The sequence below is a fragment of the Gallinula chloropus genome (genome assembly GCF_964237585.1).
Source record: "Gallinula chloropus genome assembly, chromosome: 4".
Taxonomy (NCBI): Eukaryota; Metazoa; Chordata; class Aves; order Gruiformes; family Rallidae; genus Gallinula; species Gallinula chloropus.
In genome coordinates this window covers 4,447,134-4,467,315 of record NC_140088.1, presented here as the reverse complement: position 1 = coordinate 4,467,315, position 20,182 = coordinate 4,447,134, and the positions used below count along the sequence as shown (strand labels likewise).

Genomic DNA, 20,182 nt, shown 5'->3' with positions numbered 1-20,182 from the left:
GAGGAATTAACCCACTTTCCAAAAAATATTGAAGAACTCTTTCAAGATGCACAGAATTCCTATTCATTTACAATTCCTGTGGCCTAGAAATAAAATTAAAGAAGTTTAGCTTGCTGCTTAGGAAAAGTCTCATTCAGGACAAGCTCACACCTCACAGCAGAGAACGATGCAGACAGACCTCTGTGTAGATACCTGAGTGTGCGAGTGCTGACAGAAGTGCCTCGCTCCACTGACTGTACTGCTTGAGGTCAGTGATCACACAGCCTCCTCAGGTATCTTTTCACCTACAGCAAAAGCACATCCTTACACTGTCCATCTTATTTCTCTATTTGCAAAAGTAGCACTTCCATGTTTTGCAAGGATCACAGAATCATGGGGGTTGGAAGGGACCTGGAGAGCTCATGGGGTCCAACCCCCCTGCCAAAGCAGCTCCCCAGCTCATATTGCACAGGGCGGCGTCCAGACGGGGCTGGAATCTCTCCAGAGAAGGAGACTCCACACCCCCTGGGCAGCCTGTCCCAGGGCTCCCTCACCCTCCCTGGGGAAAAGTTCTTCCCCACGTTGGTGTGGAACTCCCTGTGCTCCAACTTGCAGCCATTGCCCCTTGTCCTGTCCCCACAGACACTGAAAAGGGGCTGCCCATTCCCCCTGCATCCCATACTTCAGATATTGATAAACATTCATAAGGTCCCCCCTTAGTCTTCTTTTCTCCAGGCTGAACAGTCCCAGCTCAGCCTTTCCTCACAGGGGAGATGCTCCAGGCCCTTCATCATCTCTGTAGCCTCCTCTGGACTCTCTCCAGGAGATCCCTGTCTGTTTGATCCCAGGGAGCCCAGCACTGGACACAACACTCCAGGTGGGGCCTGACCAGGGCAGAGTAGAGGGGGAGGATCCCCTCCTGTGACCTGCTGGCCACACTCCTCCTGATGCCCCCCAGGATCCCATTGTCTCTCTCAGCCCCCAGGGCACACTGCTGGCTCATGGCCACCCTGTCATCAACCAGGACCCCCAGGTCCTTCTCCACAGAGCTCCTCTCCAGCAGGTCACCCCCAGCCTGTACTGATTCCAGCAGTTATCCCTTCCCAGGTGCCAGACTCTCCACTTGCTTTTGTTGAACCTCATCTGGTTTCTCCCTCCCCAGCTCTCCAGACCTGATGCTGCAGGCATACAAACAAAAACACCAGGGAAGCACAGGCAGAGCAGAATACCAGAGAGGAGGGAACACAGCACAGATCTCAAATGCAAGCTGCACTTGAAAATTTATTTGCTGCAATTTTATCCCAAGCTTCAGAAAAAAAAAAACAAACCCTTACCACTAAATGACAAAGTTAAAACTGGAAACCCTAAGGACCAAGCTGTGAACAGGAAACTGCTGAAGACAAAATTGACCAAGAAAATAATAAAAAAGTCTCTTGAGGAAGTACCTTTACTCTTGAGAGATGCAAGTTTATTGAAATATCTTGAAGAACAACAAATTTATCCTAAGAAAGGTTACTCAGGCTCAAAAGAGAAAGGCACCACTTCCAGAACGTACTGATGATCTGCAGAGTCAATGATAAGACAGACTGAAGTTCAAATAGCATGCATGACTAGACTTGGCACAGGGAATTGAACCTAAAGCTCGAAGTAAGTTCCTGGCTTGGCTAGTCTGGGAGTAGTGTCTTTGGTTTGTGTAACTGAGTGTTCACCCTGACCCATATAAGAAAGACTCACCTTATAGCCTGAGGTCAGCACACCTGTGTGGATGCAAGAAACGAATGTTTAAATTTCTATTTCACACCAAGCATTGTTGGAATTTGAAAGCAGTTCTTAAAAAAAAAAAAACAAAAAAACACCCTAGATAAATGCCCTGCATGTTGGTGTACTCATTCTGGTTCCAGCTAAATCTTTCACAAGTGTCTGTTCTGTACCAGTGTGGAACAGGAAAAAGGCTTTAGGGGCCAGAAGCTTGTTTCCTCACAAACTCTAGAAAAAACAGCAGACAGAAAGGAAATTAAGAATGTTATGATTAAAGAACCTTCCTGCTTTATCCAAAAGCTCACTGTAGAAGATGATTAACTTTAAAATCAGGTACACTTATTTTCAATTTATGCTCCACGATTTTTTTGCTAGTGTAACTTCAGGTCTAACTGAGTTATGTCAGTTTAGCACTTATCTGGTAAGCTGTATTAACTTCTGTGACTCTTAGAACTGGAGTTTACCACTCTTCAGAAAACAAAGCCCCTTTTCCTCCTCAACTAAGTAGAATAGTTTATACCTGTTATCTGTTCAACTTCCTTTCACTGAAGTTGGAGTGAAGCTGTGTCAGTCTGCTGTCTTTGTCTGAAGGTGGCAGCTGAACTTCAGAAAGTCTTTCTACTTACAGTTCTTCCACTTGTCACCCAAGTATCATTGTGCTTTTTCTGTTCCCTATTTGGGGTAATCTTCAGATGCCAGCTCTGCACACAACCCAAAACTTTTAGCTTTTGGTCTCACACCCTGCCCCTAAGCTGGGGTGGCACAAAACATACAAGATGATGGGCTGTTTGCTTCCATTCCCAACCCTGAAACTCCACACCCAAGCCCTCTCCACGTCCCTTTCATCAAGCAGCGTTATTACGAAGAACTCCAAATAAAACACTCCGGTTGTCAAGTCCCAATCACCACCTGCAGTCCTCTCCTCATTCCACCCAGTCCCAAACCTTTCAGCCTTCTTGAGTCCCAGCCTGTCACTCTCCATGTGTCAGATGATGCATGGCTGGTGTATCGACCATGTGACAGAGAGGACAGAGAATGCCATGCCACAGTGTGCTGGGTTACGTAACAACTCAACAGGCCAATGATAAGGGAAGATAAATGCAGGAGGTTCACAAATACTTGCTGTCATTTGATAACTTGATTGAATCGAAGTCTTGGGTCTCTTAGATCTGATCTACACGGTAATAGTAATCAGTATGACTGCACCTAAATAGTAAAGCGTGTGGATTCACTCTATCAGTCTCCAAGTTGCTCTTAACTGCCCACAGAGTAGGGCTATTCTGGCACTGCTATGCCAATCAATCTTCCAGGCAGGCTAAAGGCTACATGGGCTTTGCAATCAAATAGCAGAAGCTTTGCTATTATCTTCAGAGATAGTCCTGATTAGAAACAAGGCAAGAGCTGAATTAGGGGCAAAGGTAGAATTCCTGCTCTGGCAATGATCTACTGCAGCGTGTGCATACTGCTCAGCAGTGCGCTGATCTCATCGGGGGGTCTGCACAGCAGAGAATTTCACTGCACAGGATGGCATTTGTGTGAACAGGCTACAGGGAATACAGGTGTGAGCTGAAGGAAACTACACACAGATAAAGGAAACACCACACTAACAAAAAATACATGAATTTCAGCCCCCTATCTTTAACTGACAGGCACTTTAAAAAAAAAAAACCCAAACAAGCCACCAAATCAAGCACTTAAAAGAGATAGTTTGCATACTGTGTAAAAGATACTACAAAGAAATCTTCCATTAAGCCACTCTGCTCTGATGTTCCCTGATACACACTATTTCTCTCATTTAAGTGCAGTAACTGGAATCCAAGAGGCTGTTTGCGTGAGCAAAGATCATTCATGGAAGTGACTTGAGTTTACTTCCCCATCAAGATAGTCCTTCAGATCAGCAAAAACTCTCACACCTCAGTGTGGTCAATATTTTAGGCCACTGATTTTCAGGCACAGAAGAAGGGGATTTTAACAGGTCATGCCTTCCAGAAGCAGGATCAGCTCTAAACCACAGACTCATTCAGGGTCAGGCTGGACAGAGCTCTAAGCAACCTGATCTAGCTGAAGATGTCCCTGCTCACTGCTCATTGCTGGGCAGGGGGTGGATTAGATGACCTTTTAAGGTCCCTTCCAATCCAAACCATTCTGTAATTCAGAAAGATGCGAGTTTGTCACATAAGGCTTTTCACAGAGCTCTTGCAGGAATACAGGAAAGGGAACCCCCTCTTGGAATGGTTGCAGAATGGAAGTTAACAGCACAGAAAAGCTTAGATCACAAAAAGCTAAGCCAAGATAAAGACAGCACAACCCCTCTTCATGCTCTAAGCAACATTTAGTATTACATGGAGGGTTCCAGTTCACACTAAGAAAATGCATGTAAACTAAACTATGGAAATAGCAACCTAAAACTGCTATCAAGAACTAGAAATCTCTGGCAATCATTTTAATTGCTCCTGTGCAAATTTCACAAAGATACTGCTTAAAGACCAGTCTGATGCTTTTGAAGATTTTAAGAGAGATACAAGCAAAGATTGACAGAAATTTAAAGAAATATTAATCAAAATGTAACAGACTTTACAAAACAGAAAGTCAACGCCATCACTATCCATGTTTACAGAAACAAGTTCTGGATCCCCTCCAATAGAGACAAAACTCACAGCTGGCCCAGGAGAACAGAGAAGATAATTTATTTTTCAAGTGGTGTAAAGAGCACTTGAATACTTTTACCAAATATTTTATATCTTATGGAACAATGTCTTTATTCAAAGTGGATCTGACCTGATTCCAATCCTTTATCAATGTTATTTTGTTCTTTCACTAACAGCAAATCTTAACTCTGGTGTAGCAAAGTCCTCATCTGAACCAATATCTCTAGGCATGCTTCACAGAGCATCTGCACAGCCTTTCTCTGCAGAGCATACATAAAGGAAAGATTTATACTGTTATTAAATGAAAATGGAATGGTCTTCTGGTCCCTTATCAACGCAGTCACAATAATCTGCTGTCAGAAATGAGAGGCAGTGTTTAACATCCATTGCACAGCTGGTGCCACAGGTAACAACGTTTGCAGACAAAGAAACACCATCTGCACAGAAGAGGCAGCAAAGTCTCTGTCCTCTGCTGTCACCTCAGGTACTTTCAGTCCCCTCTGCAGGGACTGGCTCACTCACCATGGCTGTGCTCTATTCTTCCTCAGCTAAACAGAAGTGTAGTGCCATGTTATTACCTTAAAATATTGATCCCTTGCTGTTGCCAGGTTATTGAGAGCGATGGGCAGAAGGGAGGGGCAGTGACTAATAATTAACTAATATGAACCAAAGCAACAATTCCCTGACAAGCCCTATTTTGAAGCCTGCTCATGATTACCAGCTACATTTTCTCCCACTGAGATTTGATAATATATTTTAAAGCATCAAAGATACAAGGATTGTATTTCATTTCTACTATAACACACTGTTTTCATTTTTAGGAAAAAAATAACGGTTAACAGGCCAAAAATGCCAACTAGTCTTCACAAAATCTCTGGCTGCAAGTCAGGGTTATTAGTATGTCCCTCTTACAGATAGGGAAGATGAGGTTTAGAAGGCAACTGCCAACACTGAATTAAGGCTGGAGCTCAAAACTGAAACCAGCAGCCTTGTGCCTGTGCTTAGCTTCAGTCAGGAGACATAATACAGCTCTAAAAGACTTATTTAAAGCTTCTCCACCCTGTCCTTTCCCCAGTGCTGTTACTGGAAATATACCTGCCACTCAACCGAAATGCAGATGATGTTCCCCAACATACCTGTGCACTGGCATTGCATGAGTCCTGTGTCTGTAGGGGGACTTGGGGATCACCGGGGAAGAAGGGACTGAAAACATGGGAGGATATGAACTTTCCTTGCAAAATGTGTCCCAACAGGGGCTGTAGAGCGATTCTGGCCACAGACTTTACTGCCTTTTTAGACATAAGGAGTCATCTTTCACTGATCTCCACTTTCCCACAGGTAAAAGGCAAAGACAACAACACTAACAACCTTGCTCAGCTAATAAATCAGCGCTGCTTAAGGTCCCCACTGAAGTGAAAATCCTTATGCAGTGAAGAAGTATGTGTTTAACATCACATAAGTCGATGTATGCTGATTGAAGCAATGCCAGTGATTTGCTTGGCAGGCAGAAGCAGGGAACATCCATTTAGCTTAACTCCCTTGAAAGGAAGTCCACCTTTCAGCAATTTGGGCAACACGAAGTCCAATAGAGATGCTGCGTTCAAGGATTTCGCCCACAGAAATTATCTCATGTGAAAATCTGCCCACAGAGCATTACAAGAAAAGGCATTTCTCTCTGATATCCTCTGCCAGACTCCATAAAGGGTATTCCCACTTCTCAAATCCCATGGCAACCAGACCAAGGATGTATTTCCCTCCTTCCCCACACTTATGCTAACTGACAAGCCCTTTGTTTGGAGTGCCATTTCAAGACACTCCTTGGCAGTTTCCTCAGCAGCTGACCTGTTACTTTGGACACAACTCTATTAATCTGGGTTTAAATTAAAGAACACTTTCCTATTATACTAGAGCTTTCAACGTGGATTAACATTACAGGGTGGGGAGAAAACACAGCCAGCAGTCCTGCCCATGGCAAGAAGCTACCAGACTCCTACAGGAAAAGGCACAACCGTTGTACCAGAAACACACGGGACAAGAACAGGCGTCCACAGCTCTTGTGTCTCAGGAGGAACCCCCCATCACAGGCACGTACTTCACCATACTAGAGGAGGGCTGAATAGAGAAGAACCATAACGCCATCTGTGGCGCGTTCCCCAGACCTTGTACAGAGATGTGGTTTGCAGCTCTCCAGCCAGAAGAGCTCTGCTGGGCCCCTCCGATGAGGCGCGCCTCAGGTGGCACAGGCAGAGACCAGCAAGACCCACTTTGTGCCAGCCGGCAAGCCAAAGCAGGGGCTCCCCAGTTACCATCCATCACTTCCCACCCGCCAACTCCATCTGTGCCTCAGGGCGGAAACCTACCCTCGCCTCCAGCGGGGCTTTACCACCCGGCAGGGCCGGATCCCCATCCCGCTCCAGCGCGGCCTTGCTGCCCCCCGCCCAACCCTCCCCTCAGCTCATCTCAGCCCGCCACAGGCATCGAGCAGCCGCGCGCTGCCCCTCACAGCGACCGTTAAACGGCTGCCGCGTGGCCCCGCCCCCGTGGCCCCTCCCGCAGCCTCACCCCAGCGCCTCGCTCCCGCCCTCCCGCCCCGCCCTCCTTATCGCCCGGCTGCAGCCTGCCGGCCTTATCGCCCGCGGGCAGCGGCACCCCTGTCTGCCTCGGCGCTGCATCCCCCCCTCCATCCCCGCCTGCGAGCCGCTCCACCCGATCCGGGACGACCAGAGGGTCCGGCAGGACCACGGGGCGCGGCGCGGAGTGAAGCAGCGCCCGGCCCAGCGCGGCGCCGCCCCGCGCGGGGGCTTTTGTTACCCCGCATGCAGCATCCGCCGGGGAGGCGGTTGTCCCCGCCCGGCCCCCCGCCCCGCGGAGCGCTCGGGAGGCGGCGCGGCGGGGGCGCCCCGGCGGCAGGCCCGCCCCGCGCGGTGCCCGCCGTCACTGCCGCGGGCGGTTGGGCCGCCGGCGCCTCCCCCGCCGCGGCGGCCTGATGCGGTACCCGGCGCCGCCCCGCCTGGCTTTTTCTCCCCTTTTCCCCGAACCCCTCTCCGCCTCGCTATCTCCGGGGACGAGGCGGGGGCGGTGACGCCCCGTGCCCGCTACGCCGGCCATGCGGGGCGCGGCCCCCGGCGGCCCGGCGAAGGGCGGCGGGCGCTGAGCGCGGCTGGCGGCGGCGATGCCGATGCCGGGGGGCGGCGGGGCCGCGGCTGCCGCCAGGCGCCCCCCGTCCGGTGAGGCGGCGGCGGCGGCGGCAGCGCCGCGGGACGAGGAGCAGCAGGAGGAGGAGGGCGAGGAGGATCTCCGCGACGGCGGCGTCCCCTTCTTCGTCAACCGCGGCGGGCTGCCGGTGGACGAGCCCACCTGGGAGCGGATGTGGCGGCATGTGGGCAGGATCCACCCCGAGGGGGAGCGGGTGGCGCAGAGGATCCGGGGCGCCGCCGACCTGCCCAAGGTGAGACCCCCCCACACCCCTCCCCAATACACACACCACCACCACCCCCCCCCCGGGGCTGGTGCGGCGCGGGGTCCCGGGGAAGAGGGGAGAAACGGCGACATGCCGCGGGGAAGGGTCGCTCGCCTGCCCCCTTGGAGGCTCGGGAGGGATCCCTCGGGAAGAGACACCCCCCCCGCCCCCCCCCCGGGGTGCTCCCGCAGGAAGCGAAGCGGGAGGGTGTCGGCGGGGCTCTGCCCGGGCGCACCGGCGGCACCTTCTTGTGAGGCCTTGCTGGAAAACAGGCTCCGGACAGCCCGTGTGTGGGCCTGCCGGGGGGGACACGGGTTGCCCGAAGAGAAGGACTGGATAAATGATGAAGAGGTGAGGAGAGGGAGGTTTTAAAGAGGCTGAACACTGGAGGGGGAGGGGGAAATGGACAGGAGTTGCACCGAAGAAATGGTATTTGGGTACAGTCTCCCTCACCAAAAGGCGTCAGAAAAGGCACCTTTGATGCCATGGAGTTTTAAGAGGAGTTGTTGAGCACATGCAGAGCTTGTTGCCGGTGTGGGGCCAGATGTTTCCATTTCCAAGTGCGTTCCTGCCCTGGCTGCAGAGAACTCCACAAAAAGAGGAAGGGGTGATCGTTCCACTTCACCTTCTGTCCTACGGAAACATTTGCATGTGAATTCTTGTGATTGTTCCCGTGTTGCACCTCAGCCAGATAACATTCTCCCCCTTTCATTGGCATCCTGTGAACAAAAGGCACTGCAAGCATTTGGTGTGTCTCTCCATTGGTGGGTCCTGAGCATACTCCCATCGTGCTAACCCAGGAAATTCAAACACAAGAAGATGAAGCTTTTGTTGCTCAGGCTTTTTTAGCAAGGACTTACCTCCTTGGAAAGGTAATTTTAAGTATGCAAGAACGTGTTATTATGTAGTTCACAGGCAATCCGTACTGCTTTCCACAGGGAACTCTGGAGCAGCCTGTGATGCAACATCCTTTGTGCAGTGAAGTTACAGGCATCTGTGGCAGCAACCAGAACAAATCCTGAATCCTGATTACAGTCCCTATTCTATCCTCCCTAGACTTTTCCTTCCCTTTCAGACTTCCTTCCTCTCATCTGACTTTGTCTGCAGCCTGGGTGAAGGCTGAGAATGTGTTTCAGAGCAATGGGAACATGCACTACTTAATTTCCTGACGAAAAGGGCCGATCTGGCTGGGAGAGGTGAGGGAAATGGAATGAGTTCACTAATGAGAGTCCAGTGCTTTAGGGGAGGGAAATACAGTGTCCAGTCTCTGGTTTCAGTCTTAATATGAACTATTTCCTCTGTTCTCACTGTACAGTCTTGGTGCCAAAGGGTTACAGTTAGGCAACACGAGTGGTTCTTGCAGTAACAGGTGAAATTGGGATATGTATTTTTTTCTTCTGCTTTTTCTTTGCTAGCATCCCTGGGAACCAGATCTATAAACTCTGATCAGCGCTCTGCAATCTGGGATCCCATTCCCAACCTCACCAGGCATACAGCTGAGAGGCTGCTGCAGGAAGCAGCAAGGATGGATGGGCTCTGTTTCCCTAGCTCCTTCTCCCTTCTAGGGGTGCATGTTTATCTTTGAAGGCTGCTTATGTCACCACACGTCTCCATGCCATCAAGTTTCTTTGAATGGCTATTGCAACAGATGACAATTAGGGCAATGAGTGTACTCTGCAGGGCCAGCTCCTCTGAAAAGTCAGATACTCTCCATGTGCTGGGGGTGAATAAGCCTTTTTAGGTGTTGGGAACTGGACAGTGGTTTGCCTACTCCCAAATTTTTTGGCAAGTAGCCAGTATAGGGTGTTGGGGGAAGTAACTCTCAAGAGAGTTGTCAATAAGCTGAATACTGTCAGACGATGGCTGCTGGAGGCTGTGATCAGACTTGATGAACGTGCTCACAGATCAGCTGCAGGGGCCGTGTCTTTCACTGTGGTGTGAGAGCTCAGAGATCTCCAGTGGTCTCCATTCCCTTCCCTGAGAGTCGGGGGTGTCCACCAAGTGAGCTGTGCTGCCGTGGGAGGACACAGTTGCCATGTGCCAGGCTTCAGAGTGCCACCTTCCTGTAGGTTGTTTCCTTCCTAGCTACAGGTATTGCTTTGCTGGGACCATCAAACTGGGGCACACTGGAAATGCAAAGTGATGTGTGCTTGCCTCATTTGGACATAATGGATTTTAAATGAGGTGGTTATGAGGGCAAAGGCAGAAGGAGTTGTATCTAATGGATTCATATAGAGAGAAAGCAAAAAATCCAGTTTCTTTACTCTGGGACTGGTGTTGCTCCCATGTTGCTTGCAGAAGGGAGATTAGGGAGGTGCTTAGATACAAATAAGCACCATGAAAGAAACTGTTGCCAAACAAGGTTGGCTAAAAAAGCACCTCTGTGATACAGGTAAGAATGGAGCTCTGTCTGTGCCTCACTCCCATCTGCCTTGTCTCATGTACACCACGGCCCACTGAGTACATGAAAATCTCTGTTGTTCTCTGGATCCCCATCCCAGGGATGCAGCCAGCCTGCTGGGCTGTGTGCAGCTAAGGGCTGGGGTGACACAACCCCTCCACACAACTGATGAGGGATCAAGGATGTGTTCAGTCTGCTGAGCCTGGCAGAGGCATGTGCTCTGGGAAATCTGGGCTCTCTTCCTAGCTCTCTCTCCAGCTTTCAGAATAACTAAAGGGAAATCAAAGTAGATGTGATTTTCTCTTCTTTTTGTTGTTACAAATAAATTCCTCTCTGCTTTCTGGAGGATGGTGAGACTGCCTAATATTTATAGCCCTTCTGAGATGTGCAGCGGATGATGCTGGGTAAGAACAAAACGTTAAGGTCTTCCATCCTGTCACTGTGGGACTGAGGGATGTAAAACTTATTCCTCTCCCCCTGCTTCCATTGCCCCATTAAAATGCTATAGACCTGATGCAAAAGGAACTGTAGCCCAGTCTGGGCTGCAGGCCCAGATCTGAGAGAGAGAGAGAGAGCACACTGTACTTTCATCAGTTTAATTACTTGAGGTGCAGAAGGCTCTTCTGCATTAACTAGTCCCCTGCTGAACTGGTTGCCATTGTGCTCAGTTTTGCAGTCCTTTGAGGAAAAGGGAATCTAGGGGCCTGTACTAGTAAAGGGAGGAGTAACTACCCAGGATCATCACTCTGAGCTGTCAACATGCACTTAATCTGTTTGTCTTAGCTGAAAAAACATGAAAGTCACCATGCTGAAGAAATAAAACTAAGTTAAACAGTCAGCCTGTCCTGCTTGTTACCCCTCTCTCATTGTTTCTGCCTGGAAATGATTTCCTATGACTCAGTGTGTCAGCTCACAGCATCCAAACTGACTCAGCTCATGCAGTTCGAGAGATGGCTCCATCCCTGCACCGCTCTCTGGAGCCTTCCCTGCTCCTGCTGCATCTAAACAAACCCAGTTTTACATCTGCTCCCACCCTTCCTCTGCCACCTCCTGCAAGTGAGCCAGCTGGTGCCTCTGCTTGCTCCAAGCAGGGTACAGAAATGAAACGCTGCAGACAGCCATTGGCACTTCCAAGAGGTGCTAGGAAAATGGGCAGCAGTGGTTTCCAAAAAGACTAAATGAAGATCAAAACACAGGAGAGAAAATGAATAGAGACTGAGTTCAGCTCAGTGTTTACTTGCTGATGGTGTGTGGAGTTAGGACTGAAAAACACTTCAAGATGACAGTTTCCAGAGGCAGTGACAGCCTGTATCTCAAGGTTGAGCACCCTCTGGCCCCTGATCTCTGCAGGCACAAGCAGAGTCCAACCATGTGGCAAACCAGCACAGGGAACCGATATGACTTAGAACTAACGCTGCTTGCTGGCTCAGCTTTTGGCTGGTTCAGGTGCCTGACCTCGTTCTCCAGTCACTTGTGCCAACCCAAGGCAACAGAAGGAGGTAATGGAAATGAGTGGCCACAGAAATGCCCGTGCAGGGTGATGAGTGGCTAAGTAGTGACCCTGGCTACAAAACCATAGCCAGCAGAGGCAGCTGTGCACAGCAGAGTGGAAGGACGGAGGGAAGATCTGGTTCTGACTCACTCCTTCTTAGCTGGGGATAGCCCAGCTCTGGGGGAAGTCTGAGGAGGAACTGAAATGCTGAAAAACAAACAGCTGAGAAAAGCTGCTGCCTGGTGTCAGAGGAGTGTGTGCAAGGCATGAGCTGTGCTTCTGAGGGAACATGCTGGGCTCTTTCTCCAAGCCTATCAGTCACCCTAAATTTCTGTCAGGGCCCTTCTCTTAGACACATTTTCTCAGCTGCTGACAGGGCTGCAGTTATCCCCTGTGCAGCAAATGGTGAGGAAAATCTGACTGGACCTGTAGGGCCAGCAGTTGAAATGGTGACCTTTCAGGAGTCATTTTCTGACCATGTAATTTGAAACAACAGACACTGCTGGGGTGGGAGTCCTGATGCTGTCAAGCATGTGTCCTAGTCAATGCCAACTCACCTGAGATGCCAGGAGGTGGTGAGGGACCTTTATACCCTTCCTGCAGGACTGATCTGTGCTACAGTGGCTTCAGAGAAAAATCATTCTCTGTTTCTGCCTTTCTCTCTCTCCTCTCAATTTTGTGCTCTCCAGTTTTCATACTGAAGTGAAGCCTTGCTGTCTTGGGTGATAGCTTTCCTGTCTCACATCTTGCCTTGTCAGTTGACTTTATTTCTTCCAATTAACGTTGCTGAAAACAGGACCCTTTTACAAAGTTTCTCTTGCAGTTCTGCGATGGTGCTTCATTCTGAATCCCTTCCCAGTTACCAGTGTGGGAACAGAGCATTGTTGCTGGTGTGGTCACTTCAGGCAACAAAATGGGGCTAGTTTTGTGCCACTGAGTTCTGCATGAAGCTGTGAAGGTTTGGATGCACTGATTTAACTTCTGCTCCTCATTTCAGATTCCCATACCAAGTGTGCCTGCGTTCCAGCCATCCACCCCCATCCCTGAGCGCCTGGAAGCTGTACAGCGCTACATCAGGGAGCTTCAGTATCCTTTAACCTTGCCTTAGTCACCCCTGTGGTAACCAGGAGCAGAGAGCAAGGGGAATTTCCTTCCCTGTGCAGAACAGAAAAACTCATTTTGTTGTAGCTGGAGGGCAACTGTAACTTGCTCCCTGAAAACCAGAAGCTGGACTTGGGATGATGTTTGGTTCTGTCACTCTGTTTTCTGCCCGTTACTGTTCACTCCATGTAACAAATGGCTGTGTTGTCCTTTCCCCACTACCCACCCCCTCTAGGTCAGTGGCTTTACAGTGCCTTTTTCATTAAAAATACACTTATCTGAGAGCCTGACAACTGTGTCTCAGGCTACAAACCCTGTGACCTCACCAGTAAGGCATGGGTGAGCTGTGGTGGTGAGAAGAGGTGCCTCTCAGGTCATCCTCCTTGAACACTCTTCTCTGTAGCTGTCCAAAGGACACTCAGCCACCCTGATTTGTGCATCAGCAGCAGCCTGCTGCTTTACACACAGAGCTGCCTGTGTGGTTGTGTCCTGGGAATGAGACTTCTCCATCCCTGTTGTGCAGGACAGCAGGTATGTGCTGTGCAAGCACAGGCTAATCTCACTGATGAGATCCAGAGCTAGCTCTGACTTCAGCCCTAAAGCAAGGTAAGAAGGCAGATCTTTAGGCATCTCCCACCTATCTAAGGTGACTGCACAATGGATTGGGTCCCAGTTTTAGAATAAGGAATGTTTCAATGCCTTGTGCAGACTGGAGCAGGCAGAGATCTATGAGTCTTTGTTCTGCCCTGGCAACTGGAAAGCTGAGCATGTGCCATCAGCATGGACCTTTGGGAAATGGGGTGGAAAACTGTGTGTGGGGAGGAGAAAAAGAATGACAAGAAGGTAATACAGTGGGAGTAAGGTGGAACTATAAATGGCAGAAGGGTGGGGGACAGGGTGGGACATGACATGATGACTTTCTTGCATTGGTGTTTTATCTGTGGGATCATGACCACTCTGAGAACGGTAACATGGAAGTTCTTCAGACAGGTGTTCTTCAAACTCTGCTTTCCAAACTGCCACGCCCTTAACTTCTTACCTCCAGGTACAATCACACTGGGACACAATTCTTTGAGATTAAGAAGAGCAGACCTCTAACTGGGTAAGTTCTGGCAGCCCCTACATCATTTAATCCTCGCTTTAAGATGTTGGATCCTTGCTATACCCACTGCTTTGTCTTCAATTCCCTAGCCAAGGTCTAGGTGGCACTCAGGGCTTTCAGTACTGCAGCTCCATGATGCTGTAGGTAATTCTGTTGTCTGGGGCATAGCTGTGTCTGGCCTTTCTCATGGACAGGAGTAGGTTTTATTGTCATGAATCAAGAAATGCAATAAAATAATGTAAATGTATTTCAAAGACATGCAGATTCTGTCTGCTTCTAATTGGAATATAACTATATGAACTTCTGATGGACTCTGAAATTAGGTCCTGCCCTCAACAAACCTTGTAAAAGCCAAGTATCTTTACAGGTCTAACTCCATAGCTCCTGTAAGTGCCTTTGCAGTACCTAGGCTCACAAAGTTTTGCTGTCTCACACTTTGAAGGGAAATTCTCCTGACTGCAGATTTTGGGAAGTGCTGTGCCCCATAGGTACCTGGAGATAACACATTTGAAGTTCATTGACTTTCTTGGCCAGCATACTGAAGTGTCTCCCAAGACTGGCTTCTTACTATTGGTCTGGCCAGTAGACTTAGGTGACCCCAGATGTCTTGTGCTGTAAGCATTGCAATGTCTCCTCAGCAGTATTTGTTAAATAGAGAGTAAAGTTGATGCCAGAGAAGAGGACTTCACTGTCCTTAAACCTTGCCAGGCAAACGTTTCTGGCTGCTGGTGCTTTGAGGCTGCTGCTTGTGGTCACACTGGTGTCCATCCAAGTGCTGTGGTCTCCCTGAGAACAGAGGCTGGCCTAGTATGCAGCTCTGCTCTAGCTCACTGAAGGGAGTTCCTTGTAAGCAGCAACAGCACATGGTAGAGATCTGATTTGGATTTAGTATCCTCCTCCTTCTGTTCCCTGTCCTCAGTGGGCCACCTTCTCTCTTGGAAACCTACCTTACGTATATAGGGCCAAACTGGCCACACTTGCATAGCACGAGCCCTCTAACTGTCCTTGTCTTTCCCTTGTCCCACTTTGCAGGCTGATGGATCTGGCCAAAGAAATGACCAAAGAGGCCCTGCCAATAAAATGCCTGGAAGCTGTGATCCTGGGAATGTATCCTTTCCTGGTGGAACGGCACAGCTGCCCGTCCTTGGTTTTCTCCTCTTATGCTTTGAGGCTGCTGATAATACTGTCACCAAGCCTCACATCCCTCTGTTTTTCCTCCACAGTTCTCCCCAAAAAAACCTACAAATAAAATCCAAATCCAAGGATTCCCTGAACTACCAGAACTAGTCCTTCAGAGTTGCTTGTCCTTCCCCCAAGAAGGGTGATGCTGCTCTGGATGACTCTACAAGGGAGTAAAAGATAAAGGAAGGATCTAAGAAACATCTAAAGCAGGGCAAAAATCATAGCTAGAGGTAGGTCAGGAAGTTCTTTATGGGTAACATTGTTCCCTTACTGCGATGTTGCCTGCATGTGTTATACATTAAAATAAGTTAGGGATCCTCCCCAACTCCTAATTATGGTGCATGTTACTATATTATTATGTCTAACCCTGCTGCCAACTTAGGCAATACCTTTATTAATTCCAAACATGTCATCTTTGGGTACACATCTTTCCCAGCTATCTTCCAGGCTAAATCTGTGTCATTTGAGCTATAGATTCTTGATGCACATTAGCAAAGCCACCTGGAGAGGCAGAGAGGGCAAGTCTGAGGAGTGTTTTGTCCTGAAGGTTCCTCAGTTTGTGTGTGAAATAGTAAAACAGATTAAAACAAACTGAGGGATAATACATGTACAGTTTGGGAGCTATGGAATACAGTATGCTTGAGGTGTTACCATTGCAGTCCTATGAGGAGTGGCTGAGGGAGCTGGGGGTGTTCAGCCTGGAGAAGAGGAGGCTGAGGGGAGATCTTCTCACCACCTACAACTACCTGAAGGGAGGTTGTAGAGAGGTGGGCGATGGTCTCTTCAGCCAGGGGACAGGAGGTGGGACAAGGGGAAATGGCATGAAGCTGCCCCAGGGCAGGGTCAGATTGGACATTAGAAAAAAATCTTTTCCTGAAAGAGTTGTCAGGGCATGGAACAGGCTGCCCAGGGAGGGGCTGAGTCACCTTCCCTGGATGTGTTCAGAAAAAGGGTAGATGAGGTACTTAGGGATCTGGTTTAGCATAGGATGGGAATGGTTGGACTTGATGATCTTCAAAGGTCTCTTCCAACCTTGTGATTCCGCATCACAAAACTGCCTCAAAATTAACTTCCCTTTGTTGACTGTCCTGTGGAAGAGTCAAGTTTGGTTTCCCCATGACCTTAGATGAAAGCAGGGCAGGTTCAGTGAGCTGGACTGTTCACCTGCTTATGTCATACCTGAATCAGTGGGGAGTCTGCTGAGCAGGCTGGGAAGCTTTGGAGCAAGAAGTAAGCATCTTGTCAAGAAAATGGTATCACTGGTTGTTTCCTGAATAGCAGCTGTTGTCAGTTACCTCACCAACAACATGACCACGCTGGACCGTTTCCCCATCAGCTTCAAAACCCACTTCTCAGGGAACTACTTCCGACACATTGTGCTGGGGGTGAACTTTGGAGGTCGCTATGGGGCACTTGGCATCAGCCGGCGCGAGGAGCTCATGTACAAAGCACCTGTCTTCCGCACCCTGAGCGAGCTCATCTTCGACTTCGAGGAGGCCTATCGCCGCTGCTGGCACACCCTCAAAAAGGTGAAGCTGGGACACTGTGTGTCCCATGACCCACACAGCGTGGAGCAGATCGAGTGGAAGCACTCCATCCTGGATCTAGACAAGCTCACCCGGGAAGACTTCCGCAAAGAGCTCGAGAGACATGCCCGTGATATGAGGCTGAAGGTAAGCAGCGAGCGCGGAGAAGCAGCTTGCTGCTGCGTCCGCTGGCTTGCCTGGCTGACAGCAGGCTGGGGGAAGGAAGGGGCAGGAGGCTTTCCTAGATGGCAGGGGAGCAGAGGGTGAATTGGAGGCTGAGGGCTCTTTTCCTCTGGATACAGGCTGTTCCCCTGACGGACCCTTGTGCAGTACTGTGCTGTGATGAGGTTGGGCTGTACATAGTCCTTGGAGCTGTAGCTGTCACTGCAGCTTGTTTCTTCTGGCTTCTCCATTTTATGATGCACTTGCCTTGCCTTTTTGTCTTTTATTTTCATCTAATTAATTGTTGCTGTGTTTTGTGTTCTGGATACACTCGTGTTGATTTTCTGCTTATGTTGCTCTTCAATTTTCATGGCAGATTGGCAAAGGAACTGGGCCACCATCTCCCACCAAGGACAGGAAGAAAGATGTCTCCTCCCCACAAAGAGGTCAGGCGAGTCCCCATCGGCGCAACAGTCGCGGGGACCGACGGTGAGTGGAGCTGCTGAGCCGGTGACCTAGCTAGAGCATTTCTGGTGTCTCACAGACTCCAGCTTGCTGCCTGGTTTTGGATCCTTCTGATGTCTTACTGAGGTTCTTCATAACAGGAATATTTCTCTGTAGCATTCTTCCCTAGCCTGTGTCTTTGTGAGTTTATCGTTGCTTGGGGAGTGATGAGGGGAGGAGCTGGAGGTTTTAGTATTGGCAGGGAAGAGGAAGGCATCTCAAATAGAGAGTTACCTTGGTAGCTGATATTTAACCTTACATGGAGGTCTGAATTCTGGTGTCTCACAGACCTGTGCCCCAAAGAGATTCCATAAATTACACTGCAGCAGATGAGATTGTTTTCCTGGAACTGATATGGCACCAGAGTCGTCTTTCTGCTCTCCCTAACCTGCATTCTCCTCTGTGGAGATCACTGGGAGTTACTGGAAGTTGCAGAAAAATCCTGCCCTCAATAGCGTAGCATAAGTCTGAAGCCTTCCTATACCTCTTCCTTTGCTGCTGCCTGTAAGTGTAGCACCTCCTGACTGACAAAAGATGTTTCTCAATAGTTCTTACCCTCTTTACTCACAGGCCATCTGGTGAGAAGAAGCCTGCCGATTCCAAAGCCATGCCAGACCTCAATGGGTACCAGATCCGGGTGTGAAGAGTTGTGCCTTGTGTGCCCTGGCTTCACAGACTTCTGGTCACAACTGGGACACAGATCCACCTGCAGTGATTCTGACAAAGGGGACAGGGGAACGTAACAGAGTGCTGATCTTCCCAGGTACTTCCTAGCGGGCCAGTCCCAGAACTGGATCCCATGGGTCCCAGAGGATTCACCTGCCTGTTTCTGAGAGAGGTGTCCATCTTAATTCACTGAAAAAAGTTTGGTTGTTTGGGGTTTTTTTTTAAAAAAAAAAGAAAAAATAAAAAAATACCTGTACATTGGTGGGAGTTTTCTGCAGGAAGAACAGAAAGAGAGTGAGGTCAGCAGACTTGCTATCAGCTTTTTTACGTTGACAGCGAGCAGACGAAGCATCTTGTTGACAGTACTTCTTCCCCATCTCCACAGAAGTTTCCAACTCATGCAAGCCCTGCAAGGTCTGAGGGAGAAGTGATACTGGAATGGAATGTCCCCTGCATCTTGTGCAAAAACTCCTGGTTTTGTAATTATGAACACTTTGTTTAGCATTGCTCTTGTGAGAGACGGGGCTGAATTTGCTCAGCCCAATGTATTGATCGTACAAGGGCCTCTCATCCAGAGAAACCACATCTTGTGTGTTTAGTCCTGCCTGTTTCAAAGCATTTCATTGTCTTTGGAGGGTAGACAGTGGGATGATGATCCTTTTTTACCCACTGCAATGCTGGTGAGCTGTTGCTGTAAGTCCTTTTGTGGTTGAGTGGGTCAGGACACGCCTATGTCACTGCCCATGAAAACAGGCAGAAAGACCTCAATCATCCCAGCAGTGAAGGCAGGAGCAGGCAGGGGCTGGTGGGAACCCTGAACTTTGACATCTCTTATCAGCCTTCTATTAACTTCCAGTGACTGCTACTGTGAAAGCTTGCAGAAGGCACTTCAGTCACTGCGGTACGAGTTGTAAGAGTCAATAGTTAAGGAAGGATGTAATGATGTGAACAGGTTTTACAAGCATTTTTCCTTTCCACAAGGGTCTTGCTCATTCCTCATGGTAGTCTTAGTGCTAGAGTTACAAACACCTGTTGGTGGGAAGCCCTGCTCAAGGAGATTGCTGATAGTTTCCTGAAAGCTCAGCCTGGAGCCTCCTGAAAGTAGTTGCTCACCCCAGTCCCAGACCTGTGTTTGTTCTGGCTCTTCAGACAGCTGCAGTATTTAACAGCACCACTTATGCTAGCCTTCCCCAAAGGGCTAGGCCAGGCCTATCTGCCCCATCACAGCCTTGACTCTTCCTACACTTCTTTTCAGGGGGGTTGTACTAATTAAGCACCGTAATGCTTGTCAGGAATCTGGAGTGTTGTCAGAGCTCTCTGAGGCCTAGGGCCTGGAAAGAGCGGTGTTGCCAGAAGTCAGAACAGCATGGCCTTCAGGTGACCTGGATACATGGATCCAGGGGATGCAAAAGCAGAGCTCGGGCATGGGAGTATGGTTGAGAGACACTGTCCTGTTTCATCAGAGCACTGACAAGGAGCTCAACTTTCTGAAATCCTCCAATTTTAATTTTGTTAGAACTGGGCTTATTCCTTCCTGACAACTTGTAAGAAACATGATGGAGCTTAGCACTTCCAGGTTTCTTGTTGCAGCATTACTGTGCCAGGCCCTGATATAAGCAGTGCTATTTTGGTGGCAGAGAATGGGTTCTTATCCCCAAACAAATCAGCTCTTCTGCCCAGTTAAAGCAGTGTTAATCCTTGAAGCACCACCCACAAGCGATTTAACTCAGGCCTTACAGGTTCCTAATTGTACATCCTTAACTGTGATGTAACTTGGAAGGCACTACATCCATACCACTGCAGTCTTTCTTTCCAAGCTCTGGTTTTAATCTTTAATTTTCTGCAATGCTGAATGATCAGGACAATTCATAAGGAGGTGGCAGAACTTGCTGCTTAGTTTATCCAAAATAAGGCTAATCCAGAAGAGGCTTCCAGTTTCCGCAGTGCAGTGCAGTACCTGCTCCCTCCCTTGCACTCCAGCTACATGCATCAATTGGAAATTAGCAGTAGCACATCAAGCACCCATTTGAATGTGTCCTCTGTTCAGTTTTGTGTGGCTGCAAATGAACATATTTAGTGTCTAGATGCTCACAGGGATGGCAGCTGTAAAGGTACCACAGTTACCTGTAAATAACACGGGTCACTTGGGAGCCACAAACTGCCTTTGCATGTTTGCTATGCAACGGACTGAGAGTTCAGGT

General features: G+C 49.0%; 2 protein-coding genes across 2 annotated transcripts in view; one reads left to right on the top strand and one right to left on the bottom strand.

Moving 5' to 3' along the window:
* Positions 1 to 20,182, bottom strand: part of ANGEL1 (angel homolog 1) — a gene marked incomplete at both ends in the record, with an annotated part of 84,476 nt that overhangs the window by 46,263 nt on the left and 18,031 nt on the right. The window lies entirely within an intron of this gene.
* VASH1 (vasohibin 1) lies at positions 7,558 to 18,239 on the top strand (the record flags this gene model as incomplete). The annotated part of the gene is made up of 7 exons (XM_084263464.1): positions 7,558 to 7,833; positions 12,736 to 12,824; positions 13,885 to 13,941; positions 14,974 to 15,048; positions 16,415 to 16,796; positions 17,188 to 17,300; positions 17,886 to 18,239. 7 exons carry the CDS (start codon positions 7,558 to 7,560, stop codon positions 17,956 to 17,958), a joined length of 1,065 nt encoding a protein of 354 aa, XP_084119590.1. The 3' UTR covers positions 17,959 to 18,239.